At 42.1% G+C, this 16,441-nt stretch overlaps 1 protein-coding gene and 1 long non-coding RNA gene across 2 annotated transcripts in view; one reads left to right on the top strand and one right to left on the bottom strand.

Moving 5' to 3' along the window:
- The window catches only part of LOC141559817 (voltage-gated hydrogen channel 1-like), a 29,117-nt gene extending 19,573 nt beyond the window's left edge, over nt 1-9,544 (top strand). The window contains exons 4-5 of the mRNA XM_074297494.1: nt 8,947-9,059; nt 9,152-9,544. Of these exons, the coding sequence (XP_074153595.1) occupies nt 8,947-9,059; nt 9,152-9,208 (170 nt within the window). The 3' untranslated portion in view covers nt 9,209-9,544. The remainder of the gene's footprint in view (nt 1-8,946; nt 9,060-9,151) is intronic.
- Nucleotides 1-16,366, bottom strand: part of LOC141559831 (uncharacterized) — a 33,285-nt gene extending 16,919 nt beyond the window's left edge. Inside the window, exon 1 of the long non-coding RNA XR_012487580.1 lies at nt 16,237-16,366. This is a non-coding gene — a long non-coding RNA (uncharacterized LOC141559831). The remainder of the gene's footprint in view (nt 1-16,236) is intronic.
- Between the last annotated feature and the right edge of the window lie 75 nt (nt 16,367-16,441).

Below are 16,441 nucleotides of genomic sequence, written 5' to 3'. Positions count from 1 at the left end.
ATTCTGACCCTCGGCAGCCCTTGGATAATGCCTCTGGGATTAGAAGTTGGTCTGAAGGTGTTTGAATCCATGCAGGAGAAAGTGTGTATCCCTTTCTTTAGCAAGGGCTTATTCCAAGTTGCTATATGAGAGAGTGTAGGAGTTGGAGAATTAAAGGTGCCATGGTCAGGGAAAACGGGCAGCTGAATCTGCAAGCCTGTTTCCCTTGGCCAGAAATGAATCTCATTTCTGTTGTCCTCTACAGAACATAACAGAAATCTCTCTAGGTACATAGGCAGCTTGCAGTAATTGCTCCCCTCCATATTTAATGAGGGACTGTTTAGCTGTCAAAAATCCCCATTTTTACATATAGCCCCATGAGCCTGCCAAACATGACAGGCATATTTAGAGTCAGTATAGATGTTCACTCTCATCCTTTCTCCAATTTGAAAGCTCTGATGAGAACAAAAATGCTCTGAACCTGGTAGGAAGTTAGAACCTCCAGTGGTTGGCCTAGGGTGAGCTTAGAGGTTTCCTCATTTAGAAAGGCTGTGGCAGCCACTGCTATAAGGAGGGTCACCCCAAAGATAGCAAGTTTCTTTGAGAATTCTACTAAATCTAACCATGCCCAGAAAGTATGTAGCTGTTTCTTGGAGGCAGGTTCAGGGAGTGATGAAGATTGTCTACTTCCTCTTTGCTGTGAAGGAAGGGAGGTGGGAGTTAATTCATGGCCTAAATAATCAACAGATTGGCAATGGGCCTTTAGACAACGAAACTTCATAGCCCTGGCGGGCTGGGAAGTTAAGGATTTTTATGTCTGCAGCCTCTTGGGTTGAGCTGCAGATCCAGATTAACTACTTACTGTGGATAGCCAATGTCTGTCCAAATATGTAGGGGCTGTCACAGAAGCCTTACGCTACCTCCATGTTATGAACATGACAATGTTAATTGGTGAGGGTTACATTCCCCTAGATTTGCCCCATTCAAAAGCAAAAAGAAATTGAGTCTTTACACAATGATGTACAAGAGAAAGCATCTTTAAGATCTAAAGTAGGAAACCATTTCGTCCCCTGGGAGATTTGTATTGTGCTCATGGGCTTCTACTGATCACTTGCTCCGATTATAGAAATTTGCTATAAGAGGAAAAAGCAGGGACATGATTATAATAGTGTTGACAACTAATCATGCAGAGACAATTCCACCTCATAGCCAGAGTCAGGAATAATCAGGTGGGAAACAAAAGAAACAGAACTGGGAAACTGAGTCAGAAGGATATGACCTTGAGCAGAGACTAAAGATGTCCTTCCAGCTCTTACCCAGGTAAGACATCCCATCTGTGACAGTTCAGGAAGGCATCCCTCCGAGTAACTTATGTCATTTCTCTCCAATAGTGGGTTACTGACTCGATCCATCAGGCAATCGTACCAAAATTCAAAGCTCAAAAAAGAATATCAGTTACACTCCCAAGTTACTAATCATAGCTTAAGGCTAGATAAAAAAAAAATTTACCAGGACTTACACACATAGTAGATATTGTTTAAACTCATCCTGGTTCAAGGATCAAATTTTTTATAAGCTTATAGATTCTTTGTTTTGGAACTAAACATTCTAAACAGGCTGATATCTCAGGACTTATCCTGATGGTTTCAAGAAAACTGGCAAGTTTACAAATTAAGGGGAGTTGACAGAGACCCCAGGGAAGGGGCTGAGTTTGTTGTTACCTTCCCCCAACTGTTTTTGTGAGCTGTGCTGTTTAATACTCCTTCTACTCTGTGAAGGGGGAAAAAGTACTTCACACCCTCATTCTTGAAGAGAGACTGATAAGGGTTTCACCTCATTCCTCAGTAATTTTAGGTTTTAATTAAAAACCTAATTTTAGGTGTAACACGGACAATAACTTCAATTTTAGAATTTTCCTAGGTAATAACCAAACAATCTTAGCTGTAATTTCCTTTTAATTTTCTAGCAAAGGTGAATAAATTACATTTGCAAGGCTAAATAACTTTCCACCTTCTTTCAGTTATTCCATTTATTCTGTCCCCAAGCTGTTGTAGCTTTGGTCGGGGAGGATTTCTGTTCCCTTAAATAAGTTTCCCCTTTTTTTTTTTTTTAAAGAGGAATATAAATATTATTTAATGTTTCACATTATCAAGTTTTTTTCTTCCAAAATGATCATAAACAACAAAAAAATTAGTTTGATAAGGGGTTGATAAGGTTGATAATTGGGAAGACACCAAGTGAGACCAATTCTTCAGATCAGATTCCTTTTTTTACTAGGAATCTAAATACAAAATGTTTTTGTTTTTGCTGAATAGGAACATGATTAAATTCAAAACACAATGATCTCCATTTTGCCCATCTCCCTCCCTTTTGTTTTAGGGGAGAAAACAAGACAATTCTTAAAATTGAGCTAGAACAAATTTAAAAATTGACTTAACCTTAGTTCATGAGATTTTCTAAATTCTTATTAAATGTTCCAGACACACTGAATTTCCCATGTGGCTATTTTCCAACTCACACAAACTCTTTTGTGAGCCAGAAAAGGGTTAAGATCCCAGTTTTCACTGACAGGATTCTGACTCTTGATAACTCCAAAGCTGGATGGCTGTTGCCCGAGTTTTTAAAGTAGCAGTGAACTGCTTTTCTATTTTCCTAAAGTTCCCAAACTCTTAAATCTTCTGTCAGTGCAAATAGGTTACAATTTACACATCCCTTTAGGGGACTTTGATTAGAGTTCCTTTAAAACTGCTTTTACTATCATATCTCAAAAAACCAAATTTCACTGAACTATATTTTCTTTCTCTTCCTCCCACCCCTTCTTCCATGTATCCCTGGTACAGTCAGGGAAGAGGGAAGAAAGAGAAAAAGCCTCTCTTTCCTCTATACACTATCCTCCTACTCCTGGGGAGTCCTTAATTTAGTTGAATTCGCTTCCAAATTACTTTCTATACACACAACATCATGTATCTCAACATAGGCATTGTATATTGGTCACATCTTTAAAAAACCCCATATAAAATTATCATATATGAAGCAATTATATCCAGCAAAGCAGGTAACCATCATTTAGCATTTATTTATGCTAAATATCTTTGCAGTCATATTGTGTTCACAACAACAATCATTATTTCTCTTTACAAATCAGAAAACTGAGTAGAGATAATTTGTGAAACAGTGAATGATGGGCTTACCAAATGCAAAGGCTGACTAGATTTCTCACTTCACACTGCCATGCTGGATGCTGCCATTGGCACTCAGATTCTTCCCACACAGTTGCTGGACAGAACTTGCCAAAGCTAGGGGGATTGGTGCCAAGATCTCCCTTAGGTAGTAGTTTCGGGTGCCAGAGCTCAGAGAATGCTGACCATGGAGCCTGACTCCCACTCCATCCCCATTCTCTTATGCTGAGTTGGGAGGGGTGTTTGGGTAAGGTTTGTGTGGGGTCTCCATGGCTGTTGCTGGTTCCTCCAGTTCTACAGGTGAGGCAGAATTCAAGTTTTTCTACATTTCTTTAGCATTCTCTTAAATTGATCTGAGATGAGGATTAGTAAACAAATGGACTTGGGCTATATTGATCTTATTAACAATCCCCACAACTGAGATGCACTAAGGATTCTGGAGAGTAGAGCACGCTAAGTGATCAGGGTTGTGGAGAAGGTCCCTTAATACTTTTTGGGTTGCTTTTCCAATGGAGAAACAAGATGGGAGTCAAGAAAGGGTTAGCAAAAAGATGCTATTTACCTAGTTTGTTTTTTTCTTTCTTTTTTTTTCTCTTTCAAAATGGGGTAAATTCTTGGAATTATCCCCAGTGTTTCAGGAATTTTTCTTGCAATCTTAAAATGATTAACTGCCAAACTTCTCAAAATGTTGAGAATCCATTATTTTAGCAGTTTTTTCTTGCTGATTGTGTTTTAAAAATTTCCAGGTACCAAAATCTAGCTCATAGAACAAACATGACAGAGACATTCTGCACAGAGACACAGAGACAGACAAAAATGACATGAAATAGGACTGTCCCATCTTTGCCAAAAGCCATAAAATACCTTTGCAAAAAGATATTTTTCTCCTCTCTAATATCCTGGAGAAGTTGAAAAGGTGGCAAAGGTTTCCTAGGAACTTTGCTGAAAATTGCAAGAATTTCCAAGTCTGGGTGTCCCCAGTCAAAAAAAAAATTTGCTGAGCGTGAAGCTCCAGAGGACCCAGACAAGCCTTTTCCCAGTTGCTTGGGTTATTACTGACCAGTAGATTATCTGACAGTCAGAAGTCTCCAGGGCTGACTTTCCCTATAGAAGGTGGGATCCTACTTATTATTCTTTTTCTAAACAATGTAGAATCTGCTCTCACAAAATCTAGGCTGCATGTGGGACTATTTCTGGCTTTCCTTCTCTCTGTTACACACATTTTTTGAATAATAGACTTAATTTTCAAAATATATGCAAAGACAGTTTTCAACATTGATCTTTGCAAAACCTTGTTTCAGATTTTTTCTTCCCCTTCCCCTAGACAGCATAAGTAATCGACTATATGTTAGGCATGTGTCACACACTCTTAACATGGAGTAGGCATTTCCTCCAAAGCTCCTTTTCATGTTAACCTAGCAATCAGTTCCTGTGTTCTCCAACTGCACTCATTCTGAGCTCCTTTGACTTTTCCACCATGCCCCTGTGCCAGGTACCTCCCCTCTCACCCACACTTTTAGCTTTCTTTTATGTGTTGTTTTACCGTATTTTACTGTAAGCTCCTTGAGGAAAGGCACTATATTTTTTTTAGTATTTGTTCTCCCTAGCACTTAGCATAATGCCTGCCATATAGTAGGTATTCAATATTTATTGCCTATTAACTATTTGTTTTGTTGGTGAAAATCAATTGCAGACCAGAAATCCTCTCTATTTCTTTCATTTTTTTTAAAGACTGAAATGATCACCTGTTCAAGGAAAGAAACTAACTGCTGTTCTTTGGATAGAGGGAACAAACCAGCAGGGATAGTTAAAGTAATAAAGTCTCCTATCAGTATTATACTGTTAGTAGGAGCCACCTGCTAGTGACTTGGGCAGTCCCTGTGCTGTGGGAAGGTCTATTTGGCAGCTTTGGAGGCTGGACTGCAAATGGGAGAGAATGGCTAGAGGGAGGCCAGTTGGGTGGCTATTGTCCAGATAAGAGGTGATAAAGGCCTGGGTGAGCATAGCTGTATTGTGGAATGAAGGGCATTGATCAAAAGATGCAGAAGAAATAGCATCAAGATGGAAAAAGTTTGGCTGTGGGGATGGCAAAAGTGAAAGACAAAATTAGACTGGTTCATTGTGTCTGGGTGACCAGGACAGTGGTGCCTCTGATACAAAAAGAGCCTGGAGAAGGGGGGGTGGGCTTAGGGGAAAAGAGAATGAGTTTTGTTTCAGCCATTTTGACTTTGAGATGCCCAAGTGAAGATCATACCATCAGATTCAGACCTGGAAGTGATTTTAGAGACCACTGGATTTATAAAAGCTGACTCACCACAAGGCACTTCAATAAGCAATTATTAAGCATAGTGCCAAGCACTGTGCTTTTTAGCATAGGGGTTACATAGTAAGTGTGGGGCAAGATGTAGACTTAAGTCTTCACCAAGCTCAACACGGTATTATAGGACATTTAATAGACGAAGAAATAAAGCTTAGGGGACGAGAGCTGAATATGTAGATTTTGAAGTCATCTTCAGAGAGTTGATAGTTGAAACTGAGCTGAGATTACCAAGAGAGGTACAGTAGAAAAGAAGAAAGAGTCTTAAGATGAAGCCCTTGAATATACCCATATGACCTGAGTTGGACATAATTGATGTTCCTGCAAAGGAAATTGAGAATTGGTCAGAGAAATAGAATGAAATATGACACCAAACTGAGGGAGAAGAGATTTTCTAGGAGGAAGGAATGACCAAGAATTTCAAAACAGGCCTCAGCCTATTAAATAATATAATTAGGCATTTTTTAAGGAATAAATTTAAGCTATCAATTGCTAAGGAAAAAAAAATCACTAAAACTTAGGGAAAAAAATATAGCATTGCTGAGGTTCTATTTTACACCCATAAGATCAGAAAATTTAACCAAAAAGGAAAAATGACAAAAGCTGACAAGAATATGAAAACAGTACATTAATGCATTATTATTGGAATTGTGAACTGATCCATTCTAGAAAGCAACAATAATGATGGTCCTCCTGCCCACAATTACTTTAATATTGTGTATACCTCCAAAGAGATCAAAGGTGAAAATGTCCTATATGTACAAGATTATTTGTATTTTTTTTTCACAGGGTAGGCAAGAAATATGGGGTAGGGAGGCAGGGGGTTGTCCATTATTTGGGGAATACATGAAACAATTATGGTATATGATTGTAATGAAATATATTGTAAGAAATGGTGAAGGGAATGGTTCAGAGAAACTTGGGAAGACTTGTCTGAACTGATTCAAACTGAAGTGAGAAGAACAGGTGCACAATTTAACATTATCATTATAAACATAAAACTTCGAATGACTTGAGTTTGATCAATGAAATGACCAGCTGTATTTAGCTAACCAAAATTTGCATACTTCCAGAAGATCCAGGATAAATCGTGATACAGGTTGAGACAAAATTTTTGGACATGCCCAATGTAGACATTTGTTTTAGCCGACATATCTATTACAAGGCTTTTGATTTTCTTTTTTGGGGAAGGTAGGAGGACAGAAAACAGATTTTTTCCATAAAAAATGAAAATTAATTTAAAAAACTTAATCTTGACTTCGAGAAGTGAAGGATGAAGACCAAGAAAAGGTTATTTGATTTAACATATAACTGATAATTGATGACCTTGGAGAAGGCAGTTTTAGGTGAATGGTGAGGATAGAATCCCAAAATACAAGAGGGTGAATGATAAATGAAGGTGAAAAAATAAAGCCTCTTTTGGCAAGGAGTTTAGATGTAAAATGTAGGCAAGACATAGGATGATAGTTTCAGGGGACAGTGGATTTTTTTTTAAGATGGACATATGGGCATGTTTATAGACATCAGGGAAGGAGCCAGTTTATAAGAGATTGAAAATTAGGGAGAGGCAATGATAGAAGGGGCAGGCTCCTAGAGACTGGAAGGGAAAATCAGGGACACAAATAGAGGCATTGGTATTGCAAAGATCACTTTCCTCTTTGAGACAGGAGGAAAGGAAGGGAGGAGGGAATGATGTTGAGGTGCCTTACAGAGTGGAAAAATGAAAGAGAAGCAGCTTGTGGCAGCCTCAGGTTTTCAGTGAAGCTGCTGAGGAAGGAGCAGAGAATCAGCATGAGTAGCTTGAGGAACAGGTGCTATGGGGAATACAACAATGGTCAATTGTGAAAAGTAGAATTGATCAATGCAACATTGAGGTCCCATCTGAAATCAGATTACAACTTAAAATGTACCCAATTAGCACACATATGGCTTTCTCCAATGGATTTTTGCAACTTAAAACCAGGAGTCTTAAGATGAAGCCCTTGAATATACCCATATGATCTGAGTGATTAGGAAACTAGGAAGTGATTAAAGCCAGGATGTACATTCAGACCTCCCATGTCCTGCACACTATTTACTACACAGCCAGCTATCTTTTTTTTGTTGTTGAAGGTCCATTCTTTCTTTCTTTCTTTTTCTTTTCTGAGGCTGGGGTTAAGTGACTTGCCCAGGGTCACACAGCTAGTAGGAAGTGTCAAGTGTCTGAGACCAGATTTGAACTTGGGTCCTCCTGAATTCAGGGCTGGTGCTCTATCCACTGCACCACCTAGCTGCCCTGGTCCATTCTTTCTTAAAAAATATCTGTCCTGTGGTTTAATCAGGTGTGAATTTATAACTTTGCAAGTTCTTTTCTAGAATCACTGGGCCATTTCAGTGCCACTAATAGTATATTATTTATGTCCATCCTCTCATAGCTATTTCTCTATTATCATCTTTTGTCAGTTTGATGGATCAGAATGATAATTTGATTGTTTTAACATTTCTCTTATTAATGATATGGCCAATTTTCTCCACATATGAGGTGTTACTTTTAATTTTTTGAAAGCTTCTTGGTCATATCCTTTGACCACCATCTCTTGTGAAATATATTTTCTTATGTTGCTGTTGATTTCCTGTATATCTTGGATATAGTCTGTTATCAGAGATGTTCAATGCAAAGATATTCCCAACTAACTGGCATCTTCTCTTATCCAGATTTACATTGATATAATTTGTGCAAGAACTTCTAAGAGTCTTTAGAAGACTTGTCTATTTTGTTTTTGTTGACCTGTCTTACCACTTCAGTTTTGTCTTGAATCCTCTCAGTAACCATTCAGTTCTCTAGTTTTGTTACCATTTGTGCTTTTATGTTTAAATCATTCATTTGGAGTTTGCTGTGGCATACAATGTAACCCAAAAAAACCCCTTATTTCCTGCCAACCAGTACTCCAGATTTCCAGCAATTGTTGGGGGAAAAGTAATACTTTCCCTCATTGGCTTTACAATATTACTTACTAGGCCTTACTTGCCAGATACATCAATATAATTTCACACCCTCTCATACTCTTCAAGGATACAAGAATACAAGAAGTCAAAGTGGATGCTAAACATATTCTTGGAGAAGTTTCATCTAGTCGCTCTAAAGCTCAACTTGAACATTCAATTCCTCTAAATTTAATGACTGGCAAAAATGAAACTCTCAAAGACATTACATGGTAGACTTCAGTTACTTCTATGTGTATGGTAGAATTGTGGTGAGGTTGCAGGAATTTCAGATCACCTGGTTTTAAATCTTAGCTCCATGAGTTATGCCCTACATCGCAAAGAGCATGTGTCTTGAATTCTCAGAATCAGGATTCATTTTTTAACTGCCTTATCTCTCTGGACTGATGAAATAATATATGGAAAGTACTTTATAAATCAGAAATCTATATAATGAACTCATTATGTTAATACCCAAGGTCACCATCTGGCCCTCTGAATTATTTCTAGGTATATTATTATCAGTCAAGATAAGATATGAAAAACAAGTCTTGAAGATGGAAAGGATTAATCTTGAACTGTCCAGGAAAATTCAGCAACTTGAATCTAGCTACTCTGAAAAGGTAAGACAGATGGCTGATAGCTTCAACAGTAACTAGACTTATGTGCTTTAGAGATGTTCAGAATGTAAAGTTGATCTTTGTTTTTGAAACAGGAACAAGAAATTGAAAGACTTGAAAAACTCTTGAGACGTAATGGAGTTCTTGAGTAGCTGAATCATGCAATATTTGCCTAACCATGTGGAGAGGAAACTTCTTTTTTGACAGAATGGCCTTTTATGTGTCAGTGGAACACCCTAGTTATCTCCAGGATAATTTCTGGAAATGACCTGAAGCCTTCACTTGTTCTCGGATCTGATTATGTCCAGATGTAACATAATTCCTTCTAAGAGCTATCTTTTTTCTTTGATGTGATAAGAGACTTCTCTTGGTAGCAAATGTTTTACAAGCTACATTTTCTCATTTTCTGAACTCTAACCTTGCTTGAAATTGAATACTATAATTCAATGAGTTTGTGTAAAAATTAAAAAAATTTTGTAGTTTATTTTTAATACACATTGTTTTATGAATTATGTTGGGAGAGAAAAATCAGAGCAAATGGGAAAAATGATGGGAGAGATTAAAAAAAAAACAGAAAAAAGAATTGAACATAGCATGTATTGGTTTACATCAGTCTCCTTAGTTCTTTCTCTACTTGCAGATGGCATTTTCTGTCCAAAGTCTATTGGGCTTCCTTTGGATCACTGAACTCTACAGAGAAGAATCAAGACTTACATAGTTGATCATTGCACTTTCTTGCTTTATTGTGTACAATGTATTCATGGTTCTTTTTGTTTTACTCAGCATCGGTTCATGTAAATCTTTCTAAGCTTTTCTATAATTAACTGGTCCATCAATTTTTATTGAATAATATTCCCTTGCCTTCTTGTACTACAATTTGTTCAGCCATTACCCAATTGATGACATCCACTCCTTTTCCAATTCTTTGCTACCACAAAAAGAGCTGCTACAAACATTTTTGAACATGTTGGGTCTTTTTCCTTCCTTTATGATTTCCTTGGGATGCAGACCCAGTAATAGGACTGCTAGGTCAAAGGGTATGCATAATTTTATAGCCATTTGGGCATAGTTTCATATTGCTCTCCACAATGGTTGGATCATTTCACAACTTCACCAATAATGCATTAGTGTCGTAGTTCTCCCATTCATTTATCATTATCCTTTCCTATCATCTTAGCCAATCTGAGAGGTATGGAATCACACATGGCTCCTGGAAAAGTAAAATGCCAATCTTACATTATTCTATAGAACCATTTTTCCACATCCAATGAAGTCCAAACATTTTTTTTCTTTTGGAGAGAAATGTCATCTTTTAGATAGTGTTTGAGCAATAGGAATTTCCTAAAAAGTTTGGATAAAATGGTCTAAAAGGTGCTATTTCTGCTTTCATGTATTCCTTGAACCAAAAATACCTTAAAAATTAGGGCATTAATTTTTAGATTCTTTACAATCTAAATACTAAACTTTTCCCCCTTGTTTTTTGCTTCATGCATTAATTGGATTTAAGTGAGGCAGAGCTCCATGAAATAGTCAGTCTCCCTCTCTTTTTCAGAGTCAACCTATTTCAGTCATAGGATGGAGTCAAGACCACTAATGATGGGTTGCCACGTCCTTGGTGTCTCAATAATTGTGCAATTTAAGGCAGCATACTTAGTTTTTCTATAGCTGAGTTGCTCTGGCTTAGAAATGGGGAAAATCTCTGCCTTGTGCTGACCAGCAGGGACAGTAATCTCAGGAGGAGAGGGTGAGGGTCATGCTGCTGGTATCAACAGAAAGGCTCCTGCACAGACATGTGACATGTGAAATGCCCTGCACACATTTCCAGAGTGCTCTTGGATCATGGGAGGCATATCTTTCCCTCGCAGAGTTGGTAAGAGCTTTTCCATGGAGCTTCAGGAATTATTGCCATCAGCTCAGAGGGGAAGAAAGGGACAAAGAAAAGGGCTGGCAAAGGGCCTGTAGTGACTGAAAGCATTTCAGCCCCTGCCCCATCTTCAGTGTTCAGCTTCAGGGACTTGGAGGTGACTTCTGGGGTTTCACTTGCTTCCTAAGAAGCTCAGCATGCTGATAAGCTAGCAAGAGGGGGGCCTGCAGCTGAGGGAGGAAAAGTCCCCACATTCAGCTCCTTGGAAGGAAAGCAGCCAACTCTTGAGCTTGCAAGATCATCAGAAGCTAGCAAAATGGCAGGAAAACCAGGGCTGGAGCGGGGGGGGGGGGGGGGAGGTAGGGGAGGTGGAGAGGGAGAGGGGAATAAGAACTATGGGCAGTTCTCTCACTAATCAGCAGCCTAAGTAACCAAAGTTTTCAAGCAGAGTCAGGACTGAGCCACTTGTTTCTCAGTAGAGTGACCTGAGCAAACCCCACCTCCAAGGGGGATGCTGAGAACTCCAGTGTGAGCTGGCAAACACTGTTCTAGCAACGTTCTCTCTGTTACAGACTGAATTGTGAAAGACAATTGTAGGATAGAAGTCACATAGCAAGACTGGACTCTTAGGCAGAGATGGAGAACTTGCCTCCAGGGATAAATGCAGAGCTAGAAGAGGTATAGATCCCATGAAGCTCATGGGCAGTTCTGGATCAAAAGTGCTCAGTTGGGGGTGACATCTCTAGCCTAACGATGTCAGCTGCTTGCCTGCTGGCAGCATGGAACACTGGATTGTGGAATCTGGGGATTCCAGGCTCAGTCAGTCCCAGACACAGAGGGTTTTTACTCTGTCCCAGAATGGGCAAGGAGCTAGAGATAGAAAAGGAAGGCCATTGGTTTTGTATGTGACTGGGTTCAGTCCACTTCTAAGTCTTTTGGCCCTGGAACAGTCAGGCGATCCCAGAAGCCTCTGAGTCCCATTGAGTTTTAAGAATTTTGGGTTTTGGGACGATAGCTAAAGAGGCAAGAACGTGACAGATCATATGTTTGGAGGCTTCCCCTGTTTGCAGAGATGCAAAAATGAAGCCACTAAAGGTGTCTATGGAAACATGAATGTATTTTAATTTACCAAAAGATGGGTAATGGGTGATATCCATTTGACATAATTCACCAGGGACCACCCCACAGGGGTTTATTCCCAAATGAGGTTCGGGCAGGAGGGTTAAACAGCCCCTGCATTGCCGGACAATCTGTCGTGCCTGTTCGTGAGTGATGGAATATCATAGTCTGAGAGTATGGGCATTAAGATGATGTAAGGCATGGGCCTGCTGCGCGGCAGTAAGTGGAGTGACTGAGAGGGCGGCAGCCACAAGTTGAGTGACCTGATGCACCTTGTCATTACCCTCTGCCAGTGGCCCAGGGAGGGCAGAATGGGCACGAACATGGCCGACAAAAAAAGGTTCAGTGCGGGCAAGGATTAAGCACTGAAGTTCAGCAAACAAGGGGGAAGCATTGGTTGAAGGGCGAATATAAGGTACTGTCTCCAGAAGGGGGACAGAGTGTGCCACATAGGCACTGTCAGTATATAAATTGAAAGGATCATCTAACAATTCAAAAACTCTGATGGCAGCGAGCTCGACTAGCTGTGCGGAGGTAAAGTTTGTTTTGAAGCGGGAAACTTGACCATTGACACTGAATGCCGCAATGCCTGAGGATGACCTTTGATTGGGACAGATGTCAAAGAGAGGTTTTAATTCCCCTGTTGTGAGTTTTAAGTAAGTTCTGAGCCAATTGATATCACCGAGAAGTTTCTGAAAGTCATTAAGAGTGTGCAAACAGTCTGTCTGCAATTGGAGTTTTTGGGAAAGGACTTTATTGGAAAATAGCTCAAAACCTAAGAACAGTTGCTGGGATTGGGTTTGAACCTTTTCGGGAGAGATTAAGAGACCCCGAGTCTGGAGGGCAGAGACCAGGAGCTGGCAGATCTGAGAGAGGTGTGGCTCGTTAGGCCCTGCTAGAAGAATGTCATCCCGGTAGTGGATGATATACATATCCCTGAATGGATCCATAGTCTGGGCCATGTATTTTTGACAGAGGGTTGGTCTATTAGCCATACCCTGAGGGAGGACCCTCCATTGAAAGCGTGGGGAGGGGACCACACAATTAACTACAGGAAGGCTAAAAGCTAAATGTTTACAATCATGGGATGGAGAGGGATGGAAAAAAAACAGTCTTTGAGGTGGACAATTCTAAAAAATGCCCTAGGGATAGCCACGGGGGAGAGGAGCCCAGCCTGGAGTGCCCCCATGGGGACCATGGTTTTATTCACAGCCCTGACGTCTTGTAACAGGCGCCATTTACCTGAGCGCTTCTGAATAACAAAAATGGGTGTATTCCAGGGGGACGTGGATGTTTCGATATGGCCAGTGGCCAGTTGTTCCTGCACTAACTCGATGGCTGCAGACAGCTTTTTTGTGGGTATCACTGATCAATCCAGACAGGGAGGTCATCCTTCCAGGTAATCTTATCTGCCTGGTGTGCAGGAGGATCAGTGGCCCTTATGAAAAATGGTCACGGAAGCCTAAGCCTGTACGGTCTGTCTTAGGGGTGGTCGTTATGGGTATCAAGCTTCCCTGTCCAGGAAGGAATCCTTGGGAAAGCATTTGCTGGGCAACGACCGCATTGGGGCTACACATAAGGATTCCCATTTGGGATAAAATATCTCTCCCCCACAAGTTAACAGGCAGGCCGGGAACGACAAATGGCCGCACAGTGCCTGAATTCCTTCCCCATCCTTCCAGACCAATAGTTGGGAGCTTTGCAGGGTGTTTTTGGACTGTCCGATGCCCTGCAAATGAGCCATGGAAGCCTGTAGGGGCCAGCTAGGGGGCCAGGCATCCTGTGAAAGGACAGTGGAATCGGCCCCAGAGTCTAAAATGCCTTCAAGGACCTTTCCTTGTATAGTAAGTTTAAGAGTGGGACGCTCCTGAGTGATACTCTGAACCCCATAGAGATCTGATGAACCGGGCTGAGACGCCCTGCGTTTGGCAGAAACAGCAGGGTAGTCAGTATTTAAAGGAAGGGGTAATGCTTGAGCTAAGCGCTGTCCCTGTGTGATGGAAACTGGGCCATAGGGGGCAGTAACTAACACTTTGATCTCACTGGTATAGTCATTATCAACCAGAGAGGGGTGGATAGACAGACCAGTAAGGGTAGAGGAGGCGTGACCCAAAATCAAAAGATAAGTAGCGGGCGGAGGGGGGCCAAAGACTGCACTCCATCCTCGGTCTTAATATTGTTGAGGAGGAGGCACATAAGTCCACCCCTGCACTGCTTGGGGTTGCTTGGAGGAGGGAGAGTGGGTTTGTGGGCTGCTCCCCAAGGCCCAGACAAACAGTATGGGCTGAGAGGCCCGGGGCTGGCCCCTCTGGCCGTTTCCCTGAAGGGTGGGCAGCGGCTGACCGTTAATGTCCGTGGGGGAGCGGCAGGTGTTAGCCCAATGTCTCCCCTTCCTGCAATGGGGGCAGACTGTAGAGGGTTGGGTTGGCCGGGCCACAGGACTCACAGATGGCGGGGCATTGCCGGGGCACTGGTGGGCAAAGTGCCCAGGCTGGCCACATTGAAAACAAGCTTTAGGCATGGGCGGGCCACTTATTTGGCTTGTTTGGAGAGCTGCCCCAACTGCAAGATGCACAGCCTGTGACATTTTGGTGGAGAGAGGGTCTATGTCGCAGCACATGCAAATCATCTCATCAAGGGTCTTATCTCTAAATTTGCCGCGTAGCACAGTCCTACAGGCAGCATTGGCATTCTTGTATGCTAAGCGCTTAACAAGTTGGTCATTAGCTGCCTCATGCCCTAAAGTCCTTTCGGCAGCCTCAGAAAAATCTTCCTGGCTACCCTGAAAGATTTTGTTTAGGGGAGCAAAGGGCGAGCCTGTACTAGGCAGGGCTCTCCATGCGGCAAGGGCAGCATTAGCAGTTTGGGCTAAAAGGCCAGCAGGGAAACGTTGCTGTTGGGCCTCTGTCGCATATTTCCCTTGTCCGCTGAGTTTCTCAGACATCCAGTTTGCGGAGGGCGAGCGTGGAGATTTTAAGTTAGCAGTGGCCGCGGACTGGCAGTGATCAAAAAAGTCTGCCTTCCAAGTCAGGAATTGGCCACGTGACAGAACTGCTTGAACTACACGAACCCATTCAGAAGGGAGCATGTAGCGGCCGGGAGACATGGCCTCAAGGGCCAAAAGGGTAAAAGGGGCGTTAGGTCTGTAGGCTTTGACTGCAGCATTTAAGTCCTTTAAGGTCTTAAAATGGAGCTTACGGAACTCCCTCGGAGGGGCACCCTGCACTGTCTGATCATCTTCCTCATTTTCATTTTCATTTTCAGTCTCCTCTTCACTCTCTGAATCGCCCTGAGAGTCTGTGCCCAAAGGCAGCGAAGAGGAGCGGCCGCTGGGCTTGAAGCCGGGAGGAGGATGGTCTTTTTAAGTGAACTTTGCAAGGAAGAAAGTTCAGTAGAAAGCTGAACAAATTGCCTTTGGAGGTCGAGGACCTCCTTGAGATCATTAACTTGAATCGAGAGTTGATTTTTGATTTCAATAAGAGTGGCAGGGGATAGGGCAGGGGCAGGGGCAGAGAGAGCGGGCACGCAAGTCTGGACTACGTAAGATGGGGGATGTTGCAAAGAGCCTGCCATGAAAGGGGACCAGTCAGGGTTGTTGTAACGGGCCGCCTCTTCCTCCAGCACGGCCGTGTCCCCGGGCTCAAGGGCTTCATCGTCAGAATTTTTAGTAAATATGGGGAAATTTAATAAATCACCTGACGGTGGGGTCTCTTTAGGCAAAGGGGGATAAAGGAGCTCTTTTGGAATGACAGATATGTCAATGATGACAGACGGGGGCCTGGAAGGGCTCTTATTGGCCGGGGGAATAGAGGCCATAGAGGTCGTCCGAGACAAAGGGCGGAGGCAATATTCCACAACTGACAAGAGCTGTTGTTTGTCAGTAGAAGCCGATTCCACCATATCACGAATCAAGCCCCAATAAGAAAAGACAGTTCTGGGGACAGCATCCGGCCCCTCTTTCAGTAATTTATTATTTAGGTCTCTGCCTACTTTCTGCCATTTCTGGGGGATGGATTTCCGGCCTGTTCACAAGAAACCAAGGACAGGCTTCATCCACAAAAAGAAAGAACCTAACTAAATATTTTTTCCATACTCTAACTCCTCTTTCTCTGAGGGAGGCTTTAAGGTCCTTTATAAAGACTTGTTCCTTAGATAACTTATGGCCCATTTCAATGAGACAGACTGGTTAAGACTTACCAAGGACTGGAACTCTCATGAGCAGCAAAATTGGTCCTTCCAATGGGGGTCGCAACGACTTCTCTGGGAGGGGGTCTGTCTGGTGAGGGTCCGTGCCTCGAGCCCCACGTTGGGCGCCACCTGTCCCGTCCAGCCGGACTCAATTATTCAGGGGGTTGAGGGGAACCCAGCCTGAAAGAGAAACGAGTGAGAAAGAAAGAGCGAG

Source organism: Sminthopsis crassicaudata, chromosome 1, assembly GCF_048593235.1.
Source record: "Sminthopsis crassicaudata isolate SCR6 chromosome 1, ASM4859323v1, whole genome shotgun sequence".
NCBI classification, from domain to species: Eukaryota; Metazoa; Chordata; class Mammalia; order Dasyuromorphia; family Dasyuridae; genus Sminthopsis; species Sminthopsis crassicaudata.
The sequence above is the reverse complement of the archived record's forward strand: the minus strand, read 5'-3'. Positions and strand labels throughout refer to the sequence as shown.